This window comes from Electrophorus electricus, chromosome 11 (genome assembly GCF_041902795.1).
Source record: "Electrophorus electricus isolate QZ-2024a chromosome 11, ASM4190279v1, whole genome shotgun sequence".
Classification (NCBI taxonomy): Eukaryota; Metazoa; Chordata; class Actinopteri; order Gymnotiformes; family Gymnotidae; genus Electrophorus; species Electrophorus electricus.
In genome coordinates this window covers 25,523,215-25,546,610 of record NC_137507.1, presented here as the reverse complement: position 1 = coordinate 25,546,610, position 23,396 = coordinate 25,523,215, and the positions used below count along the sequence as shown (strand labels likewise).

At 44.6% G+C, this 23,396-nt stretch overlaps 2 protein-coding genes across 3 annotated transcripts in view; one reads left to right on the top strand and one right to left on the bottom strand.

Annotated features, from left to right (window-relative positions):
* Positions 1 to 2,116: 2,116 nt before the first annotated feature.
* Positions 2,117 to 8,561, top strand: gpr35b (G-protein coupled receptor 35 b). Its single transcript, XM_027025056.3, has 2 exons — positions 2,117 to 2,301; positions 6,725 to 8,561. Exons 1-2 carry the CDS (start codon positions 2,215 to 2,217, stop codon positions 7,610 to 7,612), a joined length of 975 nt encoding a protein of 324 aa, XP_026880857.3. The 5' UTR covers positions 2,117 to 2,214; the 3' UTR covers positions 7,613 to 8,561.
* A 4,014-nt stretch (positions 8,562 to 12,575) lies between these two features.
* sema6ba (sema domain, transmembrane domain (TM), and cytoplasmic domain, (semaphorin) 6Ba) overlaps positions 12,576 to 23,396 on the bottom strand; it is an 80,658-nt gene continuing 69,837 nt past the window's right edge. For both annotated transcript variants that reach the window (XM_027025064.3, XM_081723421.1), the window contains exons 14-17: positions 21,163 to 21,303; positions 20,253 to 20,330; positions 20,089 to 20,147; positions 12,576 to 16,005 (exon numbers count right to left, since the gene is read on the bottom strand). In XM_027025064.3, coding sequence (XP_026880865.2) covers positions 15,083 to 16,005; positions 20,089 to 20,147; positions 20,253 to 20,330; positions 21,163 to 21,303 — 1,201 coding nt within the window. In that variant the 3' untranslated portion in view covers positions 12,576 to 15,082. The remainder of the gene's footprint in view (positions 16,006 to 20,088; positions 20,148 to 20,252; positions 20,331 to 21,162; positions 21,304 to 23,396) is intronic.

Below are 23,396 nucleotides of genomic sequence, written 5' to 3'. Positions count from 1 at the left end.
ATCTAGCGGCTGAGCAGTTGCAAGAAGAGAGGAAAACGGCGAGATCTCAAAGGAATGCAAGATCTCCGTATACTTGTTTAAATTAAGAATGGGAAATTAGTTGTTTAAAAGGTCGATTTTTGTGTGTGTTGATTCAGAGTGACTTTTTTGTTTGTTAGAGTGTGCTACTGTGGTATGTATTTTGTTTATCCTCTCTCCAATTCCCCGTTTAGTTAAGGAGCCTTTCCAGTTTGTTTGTTTTGCTTGTTTGTTTTGTTTGTTTGTTTAATGTCTACACGTGTTTTAAAAGTCTTCGCGGTTAGCCACCCAGAGCTTGCTGTTTCTCGAGCTGAAATGTCTTTCAGCTCTTCTTCCTCGCAGTATTATTAAGAGCAGTCAGATTCCCGCACAGCCTAGTTTAGATGGACTTGTTATCCGTTTTATGCTTTTATTCCACACATGTAGTTAGTTATAATTAGCTCAACGGGCCAACAGGGTAACATAAAAACGGCGTAGCTAATACTTTAATTTTCTGTACTCGGGGCGATTTTAATTGCGTAGCATTCGCTGATTAAATGCATTTCTGATCCCAGCGCCAGACTATTAACTAACCATAAAGGCTTTGTAAATTCTCGATGACGGATGGTTTTCCGATTATGAACAACACCCGTACAATCACAGAAGTGCTTAGGCTGTGGTTAACTTGTCCGATCTGCCACCGCAAAGAGACCGAATGGTCAAAGTGTCTGAACGATCGATACGTTACAGAAATACAAACCGCGGCATACAGATGATACACAATTGCACGACAAGCAGGAATACTTAAACCACAACGATTCGGTCGCAATAAAGCAAATGCTACTGTTAGTTTACTGAAGGTATGAAGGGTAATTTTTATTAAGTCTTATCCCTATTAATAGCTTAGGCTATGTGATTCTAGTCAAAGAATGAACTGAGTCAATGAAGGGATAAATTGCAGTATGCAGAAACAGCATATTTGGTGACCTGAAGTTCTTCAGATACTCAGGAATCCATCAAACCCCAAAGGTTATGAACACTAAAAGCCAGCAATATATTGCAGTCTAGTAGAGAAATGCCCAGCTCTAAATATTGACAACATGTAATTTGCTGAAGTGCTTCTCAAGTGATTCCCCGTTGCTCGAGTGTAGAACAGAGCTCAGTTCAATAGGAAAGCACTGATTCTGTAGTCTGATGGGCAAATGGAGAAAGGTCCTGTTCTGCAATAAATATAGAACACAGAATAGATCAATGTCAGGCAAGAACCTGATGCAGATAATAGCAAGCAGACCACATTTGTTATTCGTGAAGTGAAAGCCCTCCGGTCCGGTGAAGGCTAATCAGATTTCACTAAGCGCTCTTCACGAAGTGGAAGAACAGCTTATGACATAAGGAGATCATAATGGAAGGTTCCTGTCCTGTTTAATCAGGTGCTCTCTGGTATGCTGAGCACGGGGATGAAGTTCTGTAAAACGCAGGCTGTGGTGCTGAGGGTAGTTGCCTGTGGCATCATGAACTAGTTATATAATAAGACTGAAATTATTTTTTAATATTTAGTGAGAGAGAGAGAGAGAGAGAGAGAGAGAGAACTGACCAAGATTTTTAGCACCAAGATTTTTTCCCCATATTTGAAATGCTGGTAATGTTAATCCTTCCAGAATTGCAAAAGAAAATCTGATGTATGGGTTTATACCCTGTTTATAGCACACTAACCTTTCGGTGATCAAAATCACTGAACCTAACCACATTCAACTCCTGACCTCATTCTGCACTCTGCACACACAGTGTGAAAAAACCCCAAAAAAACAGAAACCATAAAACAAAAACAAAACAAACATCCGATGGCTGCTATAGATTTCAGTGCACTTTGCCATAAGTCACGTGCTGATTGACAGAACGTGTACCATTTCCTCAATTACAGCTACAGCTACTGGCACACTAACACACTTCCCAAATTGCTCTTTTACCCAGAGCCTGTTCCCGACACTCCTCTGAGAATGAAGGAGCAGTTTTCGATTTAGCCAATCAGAAGCACGTCTGTGTCTTGCCCTCCCTCTGCCGTGGTGACCTACTTCGGGGGTCGCCACAAAAGGTGCAGTACACACAGTTTTGGGGAAGGAACAGTCGGGCTTTTGTCCACCGAGACAACACACTGTGACCCGGGTCCACACTTTCTGGAAATGTCCGGGATGGAAAGGAGGACAGTTCTGGAGAAGAATGTGTATGATTCATATGACGGGGGTGGAGAAAAGGTTGATACTGAAAATGTGGGACACAGGTGATAGAAAGACAGAAAAAAGTAAGGTAGGTATATATGATTAAAGGGACTAAAGCATTGTTCTTGTACCAAGGAATTAGTGTTGAACCTTTCCCGGCACACATCCAGACTAGCAGCACCAGGAGTGACCCGTAGGCTCAAGGCTCACTGCAGTGCTCTCTGTGCTTTTCAGTCCCAGTCCTGAACTATACAGAATTGAAGTGTTTAAAAATTTACACTGTAATACACTGCAGCACCACAAGAGGGCGGTTGACACCTTGACTGAGTTGGTGGAAATTCAATTGAATACCAAAAAGATGTGGAAGTGAGTCTCGCTGTGGGTCTTGTCATGGTCTCAGAACACCATTTGAAGTCTTGCATTAGTATGAAAGTCTGTTCACGAACTGTGCAAAGGCTTAGGCACCCAAGACAGTCCTGGAAATGGAAGGATACAATTCTTCATTTTGTCTCAGTGTGTATCAAGTCATTACTGGGTGGAAAAATTGGTGTCAGTTGTGTATCAGGCAGAAATACCAAGCATGATACAGCAGTTTAATTTGGAATAATTGAGGTTGGTGAATAAATGAACTCAACGGAAACACAAGTCAGATGATTGGGCGTTATAATAATCACAAAGTCAGCGTTAAATGGGTTGGTGTCATCTGACCTTTAATCTCTTCATTTGGTTGTTCATGTCTCTGTATGGTTTCTGTAAATTTATCACAATAAGTCTCCTCTGCTTGAATTAGCAACTGTTTTGTGGTTATGTGCCTCTGTAGCAACTTCCTGTCAAAGCTCCTTGAAGCCGAGAGTCAGTGCATATAAGCTGGGGATGATGGTAAGTTACATTCATTGTCATAGTAAAATAGACAAGAAAGAAAAAGCAAAATAAGAAAAAGAACAAATCTATTCAAAAAACAAATGACAAAAGGCGTGCATTACAGTGGGTACAAAAAAAAAGAACTGTGGTTTATTATTACAACCATATTTAGTGTGTCCTGTGCACTGAAGTTGAACAGGGGTCTCTGACACGCAGATATTTTTCAGTGTTATCAGTGTGATGTGTAACATGGAGATTATGAGCATACACTCTGGTTGGCTGTCTTTCCCTTATTTCACACCATGGTAGTCTTCAGTGTCTTTGGCCAATGGGATGCAAGCTCACCGAACTTCTGCCAAATGCTTGTCTTGACCAGTCATGATTTTTTTGACTTTTTAAGACCAGAAAGGGTCTCCAGATCCCAGGCACTTGGGCTTTGGCAGGGTTTACGCTGATCTTCTGCATGATGATCTTGGTGAGCCTTAGTCATTAAGTGGGCAACTCTTCTGCACTGGGTTTCCCAAAAGCATTATAACAGAGTATTACTGGGAACCCTCTGTGTCTCTCTTTTAAGATTTTAACACCATAAGGCTTTTGGGAAATTGGAACCCATCCCCCAGCCAAATCATTGGTGAAGAAAGGGTAGCAACGACTTGGTAATGGTAGTGGGGCTGAATGCATATAAAATATGTTTTTATTTCACATGAAACTTTTACAAATGCATGAAAAATCATTTACATTAATGATCATTGGTGAACACTGTTTTATTTTACATGCCTTTGTCCACTTATGCATTTTTTGCCTAATTTTATAGAATCATTTTCAATCCATTCAACATGTATTATTCTTATTACCCCTTTTGCTAGAAAAAAACCAAACGAATCCAAATGTAGCATTGGAAAAGGTAGTTAATGTAGTGAAATCATTCATATTTTTTTCCTCAAAACCAAGCAAAAAAAGTTAGCCCTGTTAAAGTATGTGTCATTTAAAAATGCACATTCAAAAAATTAGGATGACTCACAAGAAATGATCTCATTTTGCTTTGAGGTTTATGGTAGAAAGATCATCTTAAGGTAAATAATCTATGTTTGATCATGTTTGATCAGACCATTGCAACATCATGGTAGCAGAACGGAAGTTTGCACTGCAGATAAAATATTCAAGCTTCTATTTATAACATCTATTCTATTTCTATTCTATTTCTATTCTATTTCTATTTATAACTTTATATATATATATATATATATATATATATATATATATATATATATATATATATATATATAGATAGATATATATATAAAGTTTTAGTAAAGAAAAAAAAGTATTTCACCTACCAAACATTGTTTGAGTTGTTCATATCATAAGTTATCAAGGTGAATTTCCTGAAAATAATCAATCTTAGCAAATGAAGACAAAAAGAAAAGCATGTTAACAATTTTGCTATAGATCCAGACCTAGTCCGAAATGGGATGTAAATAAAGAAAACACTTTTTAAAAGAAGAGAGAAATAAACTGTTGATAATAATAACACCACAAAGTGAGAAAAGCTTAACATTCATCTTAACAGTATGATGTTTGACATTTCTGTCCTAATGCATTACTTCCTTATGGGTGTTACCAATTACTTTTTCTTTTTTTTGCTAACTTTTTTTTGCTAACAGGAACAAGGACTATGGTTCTGAAGTCACGCTGAGGAGAAAAACATAGCAGAAGGAAAACAGAGGCTATAATCAAAGCCTTCACAATCATTTTCATGTTTAGTTGTTGAGCTGTTTTTCTCAAGACAAATACACCTTGTTTCAGACTTTTACAAAGTCTCTGGGTGGATAGCAACAACCAACGGCTGTCTGGATTTAGCAGGATATTACTTCTTGGTGAAAAAGGCTTTCAGAGCCAGTAATTAGCCTAAGACTGATCTGAGCTCAGTGGGGTCTGATCCAACACCTTTCTGGCCTACAGAGACCAGAAACGATTTCAACTAGGCTTACCCAGGAAACGCTTAGGCCTACCCAGGGAATTTATGTTTAAAGGTACTTCTCAGGGTAGTGAGTGTCCATTTCCTTCATGAAGACTTCTAAGTTTCCCTTTTTCTGCTTTTTTGCCTTCTGTCCAAGTGATCCTACACGATCTCAGCTATGCTGAGAGTGGATCTCTGTTCTGCTCACTGTGTAAGTCCTCCATCTGTAGGTGCCAAGTGTGCTTCAATATGTTTGAAGTCACTGTCATGCTGAAAGATGCAGTTGTTTTTTGCTAGTAAACCTTGGGGAGAGGTATGGGAACCATATCTGTATTCTTCTAACCACCTGACAAGATATCATTAATCTTTCATCTACTGTTGCTAACTTTTGTCTCATTCTCTCCTTCTGAACAACAATACTTTTCAGTGCTTCATATTGCATGTGGAGAAAATGTCAGAGCACTTATTTTACCTTATTTTATCTTAATGCTCTTATAAGCACATGGATTTCTGGATTGAGAAATCCATGGTTTCTTAGATATAAATAGCTTCCCACTTTCTGAGTTCCTCAATCTACATCAGCAGTTCACTCTTACAGGTCTATGCACCCAGCACATACTCTTATATGGTCCTCGGTCTACCAGAACAATTCAGTAGTTCCAGTGAATCAGGTGGGTTAGAGAAGAGAAAATACAGAACTGTATAGCAGGTCGGCATGTGTGGAGCTGAGTCAGATTGTCTTGTGTCGATCACCTGTGGATAGCAGAAAACTGCATAACGCTATATTCTTTGTTGGTCGTTTTAAGAACATATTTTTGTAACTCATTTTAAAAACAATAAAGCTATTACGTATTTTATATGTTTTCCAAAGAATGCTCTGTCGTTACGTTCTAATATCTTTTGGCATAATCCTTTAGACCAGTGTGCCCTCTTGTGGCCCATTTAATATATTACAACTTTGCAGCTCAACAAGATAATGTGGATGGTAGCCGCCTGGCGGGGTGGAGGGAGAGTTGGTGGAGGAGCAATACTGAGGAAGTCTTTCAAAGAAATATGTCAAATTATTGTTTTTTACTGTAGTACAGTTATTTTTTTTCTGTATGCTGCACTAATCAAAATTATGCATTTAGAATCAATGGCACACATTAAAATGTCTGCATTATCAATTTGGATCCAAAATAAATTGACTGAGAATTCAATTAATTAAATTCAAATTTATTAGGAAAAGATTTGTTCTCAGGACGACAGAGGAGCAATACAACTCCCAACTCCTTTGGGCATAAGGAAGAAACCCCGGGGGGGCCAGGTTCAAAATCCCATCCTCCTTTGGGTGACACCTGATAGCAGTAATCACACAAAAACAACAACAATAACAACAATAAATGGGAGCACATGCAAAATTTAATTAGGTAAAATATAATCTGATACTCTAATATTGGCAATGTAGTACATTTTAAAAAGTAATTAAAACTAGTGGTTGTTACATAGTAAACAACAGTTTATTTTACAAGTAGTTGGCTGTTAGTTGATGCTTAGGCTTTATAGAGGTTCATCTTTATGAATCATTTTTATCTTGACCTGACAAGGTACTTGCTTAGTTTCAAACGGTCTTTCTCCTGGTACCATTTCAAGGTACCTAATCTTTAGTGATTCTTTCCCCACTAATTCTACTTTGGTTACTTTGTCTTAGGCAGAGGAGGGGAACTGCAGCAGGATGTCGAACAGCAGCGATGACGCCACCCTTAGACTCTTCCAGACGGTGGCCTACACGCCTGTGTTTGTGGCAGGTCTGTTACTCAACACCTCGGCGCTCTGGCTCTTCTTTCGTCTGCGCACCTGGACGGACACCCACATCTACATGTTCAACCTGATCCTCGCCGATCTCCTGGTCATCCTTTTCCTGCCCTTCCGGATATACGACACCGTCTACTCAATGCAGTCCGGGGGCTTCTGCGCGTTTTTGGTCATGGTGCATCAAACCAACATGTATGTCAGCATGTTGACCGTTGCGGCGATCAGCGCCCACCGCTTTGTAGCGGTCAGCTTCCCCCTGCTAACCAAAACCTTGGAAACCAGGAGGAAGATGATCGCACACGTGGTGTGCGCGCTCGTCTGGATAACGGTTATGGCGATTTACGTGGGCCTGTTGGGGCCAAGACCGGAGAAACTGCGCACGTGCTACGATGTCAAGCTGCAGAAGCCGAGGCTGTCGCGCTTATTGGTCGTACAGATTGTCGGGTATCTCCTGCCGATGGCCACTGTTGTGACTTGCTCGACAGGCGCAATGTGTACGGTGGCGAAGTCAGCGGAAGACTGTCACGAGCGTGCCGAGGAGAAGAACGCAGCTGGACGCAAGAAGGCAGTGGCCATAATCAAAGCCAACATGATCGTTTTCATTGTTTGCTTTACTCCGCTCCATGTTGCTTATTGGCTGAGATTTTATTGTTGGAACACCGATCACTTTAGTTATGTCTTTTACAAAGTCGCTCAGTGGATAGCAACAACCAACTGCTGTCTGGATTCGGTGGGATATTACTTCTTGTTTAAAAAAGGTTTTCAGAGGCAAGAATTTGCATAAGAATGATCTGAGATTAATGGTGTCCAATCCTTACAATTTGACCGCAGAGAGCTTGCAGGTCCTACCGTGTAGAAGGAAGCGCTCCTGCTTAAAGGAGCAATCAGTCATTTTTAACCCTATAAAGTAACAAACAATATTTATGAGTATAGAAAAAAGTGCATTTTGTTCTATAAACTGAAGAGAGATCTTTGTACATCTCAAATGAACCAGTGTTTGATATATAGAGCTCCATAAGCTCCATGATTTAATTCGATTTAGTACAGACATTCTGATACACCCAAGCCACTAGTAGTTAGTATAATGGCTTTTTCATAATGTAAAAAAGAATCACTGGAAGAATGACTTATTGCTCCTTTAATATGTAGTGATTCTCTGAGATGTGTTTATTAAGGTTTTTTGCATACAGCTGGAGAGTATAGAATAATATTCAGGTAATTAAGTATAGAATACTTTTTTTTTTTTTTTTTTTTTTTTTACTGTATGCTGCATAACAGCCCTATACACTTAGAATCAGTGGCAAACATTCAGATGTGTTTAGCTAGACATGACCACACTGTTCATTTGGTTACAAAACAAAAGAACAAACCTTCCCCATACCTGAGACTTAAGTATTAAAAAAACATTTTCGCACCTTTGCTTCAAAGCACTTGTGATGTGCATATGTAGCACCAGCAGCTGGTGGTTTCCACTGTAGGTCTTATACATTTCAGTGTGTTCTCTGATCTTTGGCAGCTTTGGGCTTATTTGTAGACTTTTCAGTGCACCAACAGCAGGCTGTGGGTCTACATACGGAACAAGGCCACGAAGCTCACGATGTCCTAGAACCTCGGATGGAGACAGGCTGTTCGGATACAGTCTGCTCCCTTTACTTGTGAAGTGGCACTGTTGCACTGGACCTTTTCATATAAATTTCCTTTAGTTTGACAAAATAAAGTTAGTTTTTTTTTTTTTAAAACGTGTTAACAAAGGCTGGATGTCCTTGCTTTTACAAAGTCTCAGCATTCCATAAGAAGATGTGTGTTTTGCTGGTCTGCAGAAGTTAAATATGACTTCTTTTTAAAAGAAAATGAAAGGGTAAACAGGTGTACCTTTCTCTTTTTGGGTATGGCCCTGGATAGTTAGTCATGGGGTTAAGATGGCTACAGGAACGGTTACGTGTGTGTGTGTGTGTGTGTGTGTCGCGTGGGTTGATGGTTCTGCGCTTTGCAGAGATCTCTTGGTAAACATCTGAGGTTAAATGCTGGACCCAGTTGCCCAGCAGTAACAGCAGTAAGGCACGCTCCACGCTCCTCAATGGACGAACCCGGATAATCTCAGGCAATGCTAAAAACAGAAACAGCGTTAGCCAGAAGTTTAAATGCAACGCTCATAAAACAGATCACGCAAGTTAACTGGCATTTGTGTTAATTATGTGTTGTGTGATTGACACAGATCTAATTAACTTAGACATAATCTTTCAACACATCATTTTCTGTGCTGCAGCAGTCGCGGCCGTGCTGCTATGGTGATAGAAATCTCCATAGCAACAGAGGGCTCAGGCTTCTTTTCTATAGATGCCTCTGTTGCACGATCGATGTCATGCCAGGACACAGTGCCTCGCAGATATCCAAACTCGCTTTTTTAAAAAACCAGAGCTTCACAGCCAAGCATTTTCCTGTGCTCTCGAGAGTCATACACTCTCCTAATGTCACAGATCCTTCCTCAGAGGACCCGCTAACCTCCGATCTGTTCTTTGAAAAACCAGAGTCTGAATTAGGCTATACATAAATTATAGAAATTCCACTTCATTTCAAGCAATAATTCCCAATTCTCAATTATTTAGGTTATGCAGCAGAAGAGAACCAAAAATGAACAATCGAATATTTTATTAGAATGATAAAATATCCATGTCAATTTACAAGTCAAAATAAGTCTGTGCACACCAACATTTTTGAGTTGTGTGTGTATATGTGTATAACTGTAAGTTTAAAGGTATATTCATATACATGTGATGATTTAAAAAACAAAAACAAAAACATTTGCTTTGTACATTCGCATACATGTATTTTCTGTACACAGTGACATGAAAACAAGATGTGTAGGTTTCAACCTCAGTATTTAAACTATGTACAGTTTGCTGAGTCGTGGCCAAGACATGACTTTCTTGGCCCCTCAGTCAGAAATGTGACTCGGGCAAATTGCTGAGTCATCTTAGGAAAGAAATAAAACAAAAAACAAAACGAACAAAAAGCTTACAGGAAGGCAGTTCGAAAGCTGGAAATCAGTTTGAGTCAATGTCAAATCAATCACAGGAAAGAAGACGCGGCTTGGAGAACTGTCCATCTGTGTCGCGCGGTGAGCTAAGCTGGTCAGATCATTTCAGATCACACGAATAAAATGTTCTTGTGCTTATGTACAGTGAGTGATGTGTTATAGGTTCATGATTGCACAGTATTCTTTGTCAGTTCTGAATGTGAAAGGCAGTGACCCTAAACAGAGAAATGGAATGGTATTCACAGTAGAGACTGGTTGAATATTTCTCCCTTGGGATAACACTTTACTACGGTGACCCACACGGTCATAACACAACGGCAGCTATGAAGCAGACGAAAGACAACAAATATCAGAAGTGAAAGGTTGAAAATACCACAGCAGTGATACATTAAGTGATGTCCCATTAACAATAAGCCTGCTCAAAACTGAAATGTGATATAACACAGTGTTCAAACTGAATAAACCTTTAAAAAATGAACTTATAAAAATTAAACACGTCTTCTTTATCTTGATGACAAGTTGCCAACTAGACAGAACTGTCTGGCTTTGGTGACGTGTTTGTGCGTGTGTGTGTGTGTGTGTGTGTGTGTGTGTGATGATCATCATCTGACAATTTTCTCAACTGTGAACAACCCCAAGTGCTGTGTTTTTGAAATGTTTACATTTGGTTATTGCATTGTGTTATGGCTTAATACTAATTCAGTTCAAAATTATTATTAAAACAGTTCACAAATGCAACTTTATTTAATGGTTCTATTCTGGTGCGGTTTTCACTTAAACCATTTGTGTTAAACCTTAATGTCACTGTCTTTGTTTTTATTTAGTCTGCTTCACAGTATTTGTTGTGTTATGGTCCTGTGTGCCCCCCCACCTCACCCCACCCCACGCTCGCCCACCACTGTGGTACAAGATATGTCACAAAGAAGCTGAAAGTAAATACAAGTGACACAACAACACAAAAACACCCCAAACCTTACTCAGAGGCTAAAAATAATGGAAGACGTTGAGTACAGTTATCGGCAGGATTAGAAACAGAACCGTCCGATGCCTTTTGACACAGAAACATCCTATTAAATACGACGCTGCATTTTGGCACTTCAGTTATGGTGTGTCGTGGATCTGATACTCCAGAGCTCAGACTGCATTTGCAGATCTCAGCAGGACAGGCGGAATACGTTTGTCCAGTACTGCTTCTACCGCGCGTCTTAGCGCTGTATTGTGCGTGTGTCTGTCCTAGCGCGGTATCGTGTGAATGCTCGAGAAGTCTGGTTGATCTTTCTCTTGCTGACTCAAAGGGCTGTTGTGTATTGGCAGATGTCACTTCCTCCATGGGAGCGCAGGTTCCCGTGATTTTGACCTGTGAGTGAGGGGCCATGTCCCAGCACTTCCTGTTGACTGGATTCTGATTCAGTTTCCTGTATTTTAGAACTGATTTCCTGAAGGATTTCACATGGGGCAATCAGAAAAACAGATGTGAACTCTTTCCCTCCCTCCCACACACACAAACACACACACACACACACACACACACACACACACACACACACACACACACACACACACACACACACACACAAGGGTGGTCTTGGCACAAGGCAATGGCAGGCAGTCACCTTACGCCTCCATGAGCCAAGGTACATATACAAATGATTTGTATTTGCTGATGTTAAATAACTTATACTTAAATATATATGAACATATTTTCAAGAGCTTGTTGTCCGCTATCGTAGCAGTTATGTTTAGTAATCTTATTGCAAGCAAGCGAACAGGCAATAGCTACAAGGCGTCAACTACAAGGCGTTAACTACAGTTTGGACAGGATGTGTTTGTCTGAGTTTTGAGAGACACCTGAGTGGAGCAGAGAGACACAACATGGGGGGAAAGCAGAACATTTAGCACTGCACTCCCAAAACTGACTAGTGTTTGTCATTCAGACCAACTGCCTCAGAGGACAGACTCAATATGATGCAGGCAGTAATGACTGTATAGATTAGTGACAGGCCTTCCGACTCTTTTAGTGAGTCAGCTAACCAATAAGAGACAGCTTCTTCACTTTAATCCAAGACCTGAATCTCAATCGAAAATCAGATATAAATATGAAATTTCACTTGAGGCTCCGGCTGCTAGACCTAGAGTTACAAGACCTATCAATTTCATTTGCTTTTAAAACAACAACAACAGCACTCTGCTCTTCAATGTTCCCATCACTCACCCCAAAAGACCTACGAATTTATAGACAGAGTGTGGAGTATAGATACAGACACACACCGCTGGAAACCAGCCGGCTTGAGAACTGCATATTGAGGCAGCAGAGGAGAGACCAAGGAAATCACTTCAGGTTGAGGGGGGAGTGGGGTGGGGACCTCAGAATCACTAAATCCATCCCTGCCCACACACACACACACACACACACACACACACACACACACACACACACACACACACACACACACACACACACACACACAGACACACACGGACTCACTCACACACACACACACACACACACACACACACACACACACACGGACTCACACACACACACACACACACACACACACACACACACACACACACACACACACTCGCGTTCGTGCACTCCCACACACAAACACGCTGACAGACCATGTAATCAGGCGTGAAGCTCGTACCAATCAAATTTACGTTACACCCCATTTTCAATCATCCTTAGTAACATTGCATGTGTGTGTATGCTGTGTGTGTGTGTGTGTGTGTGTGTGTGAATGAATGGATAAGGTGCCACAGGATCTGAAGTGCCACAGTGGGAATGTGATTGGTGTGTGCCAGTATGTACGTGTACTGAAGGCAGAGGTCTGCAGTTTGGCAGGTGCACGCGTACCATGCCAGAGTCCATGTTGCTGTGGATGGGAGAAGCTGTTCCTCTCCCAACCCTGGCCATATGGTTTCAGTATCTCCCATCTGCAAAGCATCAGCCCCCAAAAGACAGAACTAACCATGAATGAACCAGAAAGAATCTTTTTTTTTTCACGCTGAGGGACATTGCAAATTAGGTGTGTGTGTTCTATGAATTATGCATGGTTTCCATACTTTTAAGTGAACACATGTGGATTACCTACCCTTCTCTGACCCTAATCAACCTTATGCACATCATTCATACGGTCAGAAATTCCTCACCTCTGTGTGTGTGTGTGTGTGTGTGCTCCAGGGTTAATACATGAAGAGGAGTCAGGTTCTGTAGTCTTGAATAATATATAATGCAGGAAAAGTCTGCCAGCCTTTGGCTTGCATGCTGATGATCTTGGCGGATACAGTACGCTCCATTTCAGAAGCTACGATTTTCCAAACCAAATGGGCAAATTTGACTCTTTTTTCATTGGGGGGGGGATGGGTTAGGGGTGGGATGGGGATTGGGGGTTGCAATTTTCATTAGTCTGTAATACAGGCTCCTTCTCATGGCGAATTACAAAATAAAAATTCCATGTTTACATATCCGCATCTCCGAAAGCAAAGCAAACACGAAACAACCGAAACAGGATACGGCACAGTCCAGTCTGGGGAAGCATCACGCCTTCCACCCTCGGCGACAGGCCTTCTTCCTCCGCCCCGGCTGTTGTTATTCCCCTCTGTTACCTCGTCCCTCTTCTCCTGGCGCAACCCTCGTAACCCTCGTCTCTCTCTCAGAGTCTCCTAGTCGTGAGAGGCCGAGTCACGGGGTGAGTCCCAGAGCGAGGACGGTGCGCTTTGACTCGCTCACTGCAGACAGGAATGGACGGACACCTCCTTACGAGAGTTCACATGATGGCCCTGGAGAGGTAGGTCAACACTGCCATCTTTATTTTACATTTCAGCGCTGCTTCTCTCGGGGTCCAGCGTAGCAGGCGGTCGCCGTCCGTCTGAGGGCTGGACAGACAGGTTTACTGGACAGCCACACGAAGGCAGGACACAGGGACAAACTCAGGTGGAGCCAGAAAACTCCGGCTTTGGCAAGTTCAAACACCTTGGCACTTGCTTTCACTCTCTGCTCGGAGAGAGCTACTTGGGATTCTTGACGCTGAAGAGACTTGTTGAGACTTTGAAACTCATCTTAATCTCTGTCCCGTCTCCTTCTCCTTCGCTCTCTCTCTCTCTCTCTCTCTCTCTCTCTCTAGATCTCTCTCATCAAAGCATTTGGTGAGAAGGTCTTAGCTAGCACTGAGCTCATCCTCCTCAGTTTTTTCTTCTGCTAAGCACAAATGGCAAGTGCTCGTGCGCACACACAATCACGCACACACACACACACACACACACACACACACACACACACACACACACACACACAGTATTTGCCTCCACGGAGACCCATTGTTGCCAGATTCTCCTCTCCCCTCAGTGCGGACAGTTGTGACATGTCGCTTTGCATTGTGGGTCTGGAGCAGTCACTCCCCCACTGCAAAAGTCACTGTCCAATTACATCCAGCCCTCCATACCGAGCACTCACCATCGAGAACATGGCCAATTTCAGAAAAAGAGAGAGATGTATGCATGTATGAGTGTGTGTGTGTGTGTGTGTGTGTGTGCTTGCCTGCATGCACGTGTGTGTGTTTGGGAACAGACATGGATGTTGCAAGCAGGGTTGCACCTCAGTGCGTCAATTCTGCTTGGGGGTTGGAGGTGTGTGTTCAGACGCTTGATCCGCCAACAAGCCGAACAGAAAGCCTGACCGGACCTCGGCCGGACCCTGACCGGACCTCGGCCGGACCCCGACCGGACCCCAGCCAGACAGGCCGAAGGAGGGGCTGCAAGCCAGGCTGCATGACTGTGGACGGGTGGAGGCTGCTCTCATGTGTGTTTAGCTCGGTCAGCTTTCACTCCTCTGCTCCTCCGCAGCGACAGGGAGCCTGATGAACGGGCATGTCCAGGGACTGACAGCATGATGGAGGGAGCGAGAAGACACTGAAATGGACTCATGGAAGAGTGGGAAGAGAGAGAGAGAGAGAGACAGAGAGAGAGAGAGAAAGGGAGAGAGACAGAAGGAGAATAAAGAATAAAGACAGAGAGAGAGAATCGGAGAGATGGTGCCGGCCAGATCCAGCTGGCGCTGCAGTGGAGCTAAGACTTTACGGCCCCTCGCACTTTATCCTTCACTGCTTCCTCCTTCTGTCTCCGTTCTTTTCTCTCTCTCTCTCCCTCCCTCTCTCTCTCTCTCTCTCTCTCTCTCTCTCCCTCTCTCTCAATCCCCCCCACCCCCTTCTCCGTTCACTGGCCCGAGGGTGTGCGCTCACCACCTCCCTTGCCTAGTAGGTGGCTGAACTCAGCCAGGTCCATCAGCCCCCGGGATCCATGCAGGCCGGAGCGGGAGAGGCCGGGCGGGTGGGCCCCGGCCGGGCCGTAGTGGAGGCCGGCAGTCGGGGTGGTGCCGTGGCCGCTGTAGATGTAGCCCGCCTCGTGGGTCCAGCGCAGGGCCTCGCCGCTGTACTCCATCTGTGTGCTGGGTGCGGACACCACCCTCCTCCGGTCGGGAGAGTCCTGCGGAGTCATGGGGTAGTTGTAGTCGCCCGCTGACTTTCGGAGCAGCGTGCCCGAGCGCACGCCCTGCTCGCGGTACTTGTAGAGGGACACGTAGCGCTGGCGGTCCACGCTGTCCTCGTGACGTCGGTCCCCGGCGCCCTGGAGGAGCTTGGAACTGAGGAAGATAGCAGCGGGCGGCGGTGGGCACTGGATGCCCGCAGGGTTCAGGAACGTCTGGCTCTGGTCCCAGCTGGAGCCCGAGTCTGAGAGCCGGAGCCCGGGCGTTGGGCGCTTCTGTTGCAGTGGCGTCTGCTCAGGCGTGGGTAGGAGGCCCGGGTCCAAGTCGCCGGCCTTCACCCAGCCGTTGGGCATGACGAAGAGTGTCTCGCCCTGGGCGCGCGGGCGCTCGGGGGCGCTGTGCCGCGACACGCTCATCACTGAGCCGCTGCCACTCGGGCCCGGCCCAACGCGCTCTTTCTCGCCCTTGCGTTGGCTGCCGGAGGAGGAAGCGCTGCTGTGGGAGCGCTGCCGGTGCTTCTGGCCCATGATCCAGCACACGGCCAGGCCTGAGAGCGCCGCCCCGGTGGAGAAGGCCGAAACTGCGGCCACCACCAGCAGGTTCAGCGTCACCAGGCTCTCGGGCTCGTCCATGAAGCTCTCGCGCAGCAGCCCTACGGGGACAGAGAGAGCGAACGACAGACAGGGAAAGACAGCGAGAGGGGCAGAGAGAGAGTGAGAGAGAGAGAGAGAGAGAGAGAGAGAGAGAGAGAGAGAGAGAGAGAGCATTCAGCCCTGTGGAACAGCACAAGCAGAGCATGTAATAATGAACAACTATGACATGGCTTGTCTTGCCATGCTCCAAAACCATAACATGTTGCCTGGAGTGAAAACACACACACCACGTGTCATTCAAGTGGGAAATACACAGAGAGGGGGCTGACGTCTGACATTATGAGGTCCAGGTCCATGACAGTGCTAATGTTATTGGGATTTCATTGGATAGTTACTTCATTAACCTTTAGAGGATTACCAATTAAAACCAAATCCACCAGACGAGCTATTGATTTAAGATCCAAACTGTTTTTTTAAAGGCAACAAGAAATGCAAACGCGATCCGTCGAGTGGTAATCACGGACAATGCGGGGCCGTGTCAGAGGGCTCATAAAATGAAATGAATGTATTTTCAGAGACGCATGTCAACCTTGGTAACGTTGGCAACCTACCGCTTGGAGCCCTGCCAAAAATTGCTGGAAATCAGTATCAAAGTGTCTCATGTCGACTTGCGAGAGCTCCGTGTCGAGCCAAAACGGGAGTGCACAGCTGGCGGAGGTCAGGTGGAGGTGAGAAAATGCTCCAGACAGACGGAAAAGACTAAAGCGTTGCTGTTCTGCACATTAAGAACAGAGCCCGAAGAGGCAGGGGGCTTTTGGGCGCGCACGGCTTTCACTGGTGTCCCCACTCCCATAAGTCCTAGTTTTGTCTGTATAGCAGCCAGATGTTCGCCTGGCTACACAGTAAAATGATTCCTCTAGCGGTGCACCAAACTGCAGCAGGGTGTATAGACAGGGGTACAGTTTTATAAATCCATTCCTAATCTATACCTCATGTCATTTCCTGCCTCTGAGCGACTCCCATCCTACTGATGGCCATTCCCACGGTCTCTCTACTCTGCTGGCCCATGCAGGGTATCTGAATTTCACCTCCTCTCCCTCCTCAACCCCTCCACCCCTCCTCTCTCCTCCTTAAAGACTCCCGGTTCTCCTCATCTGTGTGGAGATCCAGCCTCTGAAATAAGAAGCTATACGATGTGGTCTTGTCTCTATTCAGAATCTCGTTATGAAAAATTGTGCTTTGTGAAGGCTTAACGTCTGCCCTGATGCAATTGTCACTGTTACTGATTCAGAATATATATATATATATATATATATATATATATATATATATATATATATATATATATATATATATATATACATATATATATGCATTAACAACAAACCCCCAAGGAATGGTATTTTGTACTGAATACACAAAATGTATATATATATGAGGAAAAAAGGTATTAAACACACACACACACACACACACACACACACACACACACACAGAAATACAAAAAGTCAAATGCCTATTCACAAAGAAAGCGGGCAAAAGATATACATATGAAGAATAGCTGAGTATGAATAAGCATCTTATATATAAAGCATATAAATGTCTCCACTGTGTACCTTCACTCTCTCTCTCTCCCACACACTCACATACTCACTCACACCACGCTGAAGTACCTGAAGTACCATCATGCCTTTACTCCCCACCCCAGCTGGAGGCCCAGTTCAGCTGATCTCAGTCGAGCTCTCTAGGAATCGAGCTCTCTAGGAATCGAGCTCTCTAGGAATGGGGTTCCCGAGGAAGCAGCAACACCTCCAGCTGCTTTTGTCCACCACCGCTCAACCGTCCAGCCTGGCCGGAGGTGGGTCGCTCCGCCTCGCTTCAGCTTCCTTTAAAGACTCTGTCTCCTTTTCCCTTTTGTGACCAGCGCCCCCAGCGCTATCGTTTTCGGAAAACGTGCAAGCAGTGGAACTTAATGGCCAATTTGAACGTTTAGCCTTGCGAGTTCTTTAGCCTTATCTAATCGAAAACATTCTTTAAAAGATGTTTATCATCAATTTTATATTAGCGAGTGTCTGCTTGATACTGCCTGCTGCTTTCATCTTCCGACAAAAAGGCAAGAAATGTTATCGCTTCTTCCCATATTGTTCCCTCTCTGCTTTTCATTCTCGCTGTCTCTGTGTCCCTCTTGTGCCGTTCTTGCATATGATGAATCCAATAAGAATTGCTCTGCTTAACCTCCATGGTTACAATTTGCCTCCATGTCAAGATCTATTGTGAGGTACAAGGTCCTTCCCGGTCTTACGGATGAGCTCATTTCGCTGTGCGGACGTGCGCGCCGGGGGCATCCGGGCCCCTCAAAGTAATGGCACATGTTGGCCAATTATAATTTCAACATTTAAGGAGAAAATTCCTTCTGCAGAAAACCCTTTTTCGGTGCTACAAATGAACCCTTTTCAAGTTGCCTTGCCACGGCTTTATGATAATGGCAGGCTGTTAAACAATATTATATAGGTGTAATTATATTTCTCTTCCTGTCTAAGCAGGAAGAGAAAAAAAAATGCATGCTTAAACAAAAGCGCGGTAACAGGATGAAAAAAAAAGGTTCGTGGCTGGTTGAGGAGATGCCTGCAACTGCACACCATTCATAGGTGGGTTACATGGAAATGGGCTTGCAGGCTCTTCTACTGGACCAGCGGTTCTGAGTCTCGGCGCTAGAGAAGCTCTGACATGAACTGCACAGGTCAGTGCTTCTTTGACTCCAACACACATAAATCTGCTCACTGGCTAATGACCTAGTCCATGATGAGCCCAACTTTGTGTCAGAGCAGGGAAAATACAACCGCTTGTGACCGTAACAATATCGACAAAAACATTATTTTGTAGAAATACATTATACTAAGAGAATTTAGGCCCATCACCTCTAACTACGTACATAATCAAAATAATGATGTACTGCTTTGTTAGAAGTTGAAGACTCTATACTGCAATTTTCAAACTCCCCAAAAGCTCCACAGAATCTCAGCTGTTAGGCAGCTGTGTGAGTCCTCCAAACGGCCCTCTAATCAGCACGGCTCATGTTTTAATGCTCGCTAGTAAAGTAGGCACGACACTCAAATGCTCCCTGAGACTAAATGACTGACATCTCTTGCCTCTCTCTCTCTCTTTCCCTCGCTCTCTCGCTTTTTTCCTCTCTCGCTCCCCTCCCCCCCTCTCTCCCTGGCTGAGCAGAAGGGACCCCCCTCCCACACACACACCACCGCAAAACATCAGCCCCCCCCCATCCTATAATTGACTCGGCTGGGTGCTGTGTTCCCACCGTCCCCGACCCGGCTGCTCGGAGCCTCCCGGTGCTCTGGAACGCTTCCCGCTTCCAGGGGCTCCTCGGCGGAACGGCGGGCCAAAACCAGAGTGGATTTGGTGATTCGTCCACCTGGAACCGGGACATAGCCTCAGCGGGTTCAGCTCGGGTGCCAGGCGGTGTGAGGCAGCTTCACCTCGTTCTAATTTTTCACTCTTTTCCAAACTGAATGGCAATGGTGCAGTTACGAAGACTCTGGGTTGTCACCTTCGTTCCTCTCACTGAGGCGTGTTGGGGTGCCGTGGAATACACTCCACTCACTCCTCCCACTGCAGAGCAGTGTGGGGTCTCCACACCTTCTATACTCTCTCCTAGCACCTCCAAACTTTGTTGCTAAGCTGAAGTATTCCCTCTCTCTCTCTCTTTCTCTGAGAGTGACCGATCCATCTTGCTGTAGGCTGCTGACATCGTGGGAGTAAAAGGATTGTGCTGCCTTATATAGCAATGGGCTGGCAAGGTGACCACAGATGAACACAGACAAAATGACGGAATGTGTTCATGTGCAATCGTGTGTCCGCGTGCATGTGTGCGCAAGCCTATATATAAGGTGAAATTATGCTGAAGGTATATAAGAAACCATACAAAAAAGGGGTGTGAACCTGAATGTGTGTGTTGCTAGAACACACACACCACAGGAGACAACAGACCAACTAAAGCCCAGTACTGTTTTTGTATTTACAGTCCTTAACAGCAGTTGATCCATATCGTGATAATGATATTGTAGCATTATATAGCTTATATTATATTAGATATCTCTGTGAAACACGTAACAGAAACAGCTTACCATCACAGTCTCCAAGATGTGTGGTGTTTCCATATTCAACATCCTGCACAAAAGGCAGTCTGCAAAATACAGGGGGTGGGGGGGGGGGGGGGGGCAAGGAGTGAAAACCAGCTCAACTCGAGTCTTGTGCAAACGTTGTAGTGTGTGTACTGTGGGAGTATCACCTGGTCCCCGGTCTGAGGAGAGAACAGGTGCTTCCTCTAGTCCAGCCGCAGTAAGGATCTCTAGAGGAGATGCAGTTCCTAAAGACAGGCGCGCACACACACACACACACACACACACACACACACACACACACACACATACACACACGATGTGTAACAACTACAGTACCGCTGCAAAGCATTAGCCCTCAACAAAAACCACAAGAGCATGAAAACCGCAGGCTTTGCATGCTCCGTGCACGCATGTCACTGGCAGGAGGCGGAAACAGTCGCCTGGGAGCAGCAGAAACAAACCCAGCAGGCGTCCATGTGCTGCCTCTCTGATCAGGGTAGGCGCAGGTATTCAGCTCGAGCTCTTGGCGCGGGTCTGACACACCGCAAGGTGAAGTCTAGCCTAAAGTCTAGTCTAAAGATAGCACCCGATATATATATATATATATATATATATATATATATATATATATATGTGTGTGTGTGTGTGTGTGTGTGTGTGTGTGTGTGTGATATGTGTGTGTGTGATATGTGTATATGTGCAGGACACTGCAGCAAAGAGAATTCTGACTGCAAGGAGGTGTGGCCTGAAAAGCTCCCAGCATGAATCTCAGGAGGACCACACCTTTCTTAAGACAAGGTCTGAACAGAGTAACCAGCATGGGGTTCAGTAATGAGGGCGTTCAATTAGGTTTGTGTCTGGGCCAAGGCTAGCATGCAGGGACATGTCAGAGGGGGTGTGAGAGGAGTCTGTGTGTGTGTTCGTGTGTGTGTGAGCGTGTGTGTGTGTTCAGACGCTGATAAAGAAAAAGCTATTTCAGTCGAACAGTGACATATTACATACACATAAAAGTGTGTGTGTGTTTGTGTGTTGTGTGCGTGTGCGTGTGTGCGCGCGCGTGTGTGTGTAAGAACTTACTTCATACAGCGAGAATGCAAATGGCAGCGTGCTACTGGCAGCCTGACCACACAGGAGTGAAAGGCCATGAGGAGAGTGTGGCTTGGTGTGTCCAGGGTGAGAGACAGTGGCTGACGTGCCTGTGCAGTTTCATCCCCGCACCTACACACACCAAACACCTATTAAGTGTCGTATATACCCACCCCAAACACTCACAAACATACCAAGACTCCTAAACACAAACACCAGTTAGTATTCATAAATACCACGGCCAGCAAACACCAGACCTCTCTCAGCAATCATAACCCATACACGGATATCTACACAAACACCAGTTAGTATTCATAAATACCACGGCCAGCAAACACCAGACCTCTCTCAGCAATCATAACCCATACACGGATATCTACACAAACTGCGCAACGATACTAATTAACCTTGCACTGATACTAATAACAGACAAATATAATAAAAAATAAAAGTCTATCATTCAAAAAATATTAAATCCTCATCATGTATTTATAATGATTACATTAATTATTGACATATTAAAACAAAATGTTTATTCAATATACTGAATAGATACCATACTGAGTTTAGCAACACTCCTATCATGTTAGTAATGTTGCAGATATGCACAAGTTACATTAACAGCGAGGTTTTACACTTGACGTTACACCAGGTACTTCTGCTACTACTACAGGTACTAAAACTACCGGTACTAATACTTTAGACTTATGTAGTGCTTGTCAGTATCCCAAAGATGCTTACAAAATATGACAAAGAATCTGAAAATAAACACAGAGCCAGTAAAAATATAACAATGGGACAGAGAACAGCACGGGTACGGAGCAAGAACAGAGTCACGGCAACAAACGGAGCAGACGAGCCGAGCACAAGGACAGAGGAGGGAAAGGAGCAGATTAGGTGTGGGGAAGAGAGAAAAGGTGTGTTTTGTGGTTGAATTAAAACGCAGAAAGGGATCTGGAAAGTGGGACTTTGGCGCTGGGTGGGTGGAGGGGTTGGGGTTGATTCCGTAGACAGAGATCAAGTTTAAGAAGGTTTGATCACCAACTGAGTGGCGGTTAGAAGATGGGACAGCTAATGGACTGGCCGAGGAGGACCTGAGAGCGCAGGTGGATGTATAGGGGTGGAGGAGCAGAGAGCACGGGCGGATGATTAGGGGTGGAGGAAGGCAGAGACATAAGAGGGAGCAAGATTGTTAAGAGCCTAGAAGGGTGAGGAGGACTTTTGTGGAAGGCACTATTTAAACAGAAGTCAGTGGAGAGTTCCTAAGATGGGTGTGATGTGCTGAGACGAATGGGTACCGGTTAAAGACGGGCAGCAGAGTTCTATTCCATTCGGGGTGTGTGAAGTAAGGAGGAGTTAATATCAGGGAGAAGAGAGTTAATATCGTGGAATAGAGAGCTGCGATAATCACGGCAGATAATAAGGACAGCATGTGCCGTAAAGTGCACAGCAGACTGAGACAGGGATGGTCTAATCTTGGCCATTTTGTCACAAGTCGAAGAAAGACGTTCTAACAACAGTATTAAGCCGAGCTTCGAATGAGAGGGCTGAAGGATGACACCCAAGGATGACACCCAGATTATGAACCAGGTTAGAAGGGGACTTACAGTGTCAATGGAAAGAGTTACTGAACCAGTTTCTCTAAGACTTGATTTACAGCCAGAGAATGAGCTCAGACTCACCACTTTTTAACATAAGAAAATTGTTTCACCCAACGTTGGACTTTTGAGAGAAAAGATTCCAGCTGTGTGAGAGGTGGGTTGTTAATCGATCTCGTCCATATGGAAATGTCAGTGTCATCCACGTATAAATGAAAATCCAGTTTAAAGTGACATACGATGTGACCAAGCAGAAGGATATAGATAATAAACAGAAGGGGTCCAAGGACAGAACCTTGAGGGACCCACGGAGATAAAACAGAGGCAGAAGAAGTATGACCTGGGAGGGTAATGAACTGTTTCCTAACTGCAATGTAGGATGTGAATCAGTTAAGAGCAGAACCATTGACACCCAGCTCACGAAGCCCGGAGGATGGAATGAGAAACCGTGTCAAATGCAGCACTCAAAGGATAAGAATGCGAGGAGAAGCAGTATCAGCGGTTAACAGAAGGTGGCCGGTAACTGTAACGAGGGCCTGTTCGGTACCATGGCACGGCCGAAGAACCTGACTGAAAGGGCACAAAAGGCTAATTGTTGTCTAGGTAGGCTTGGGGCAGGGTAGCAAC

What these genes read in the sequence shown, in the direction of transcription:
- gpr35b (XM_027025056.3), top strand. Translation starts at nt 2,215, where the DNA reads ATGTGTATGATTCATATGACGGGGGTGGAGAAAAGGTTGATACTGAAA. An exon ending in GAAAGACAGAAAAAAGTAAG is followed by an intron (nt 2,302 to 6,724) that starts GTAGGTATATAT and finishes ACTTTGTCTTAG; the next exon opens with GCAGAGGAGGGGAACTGCAG.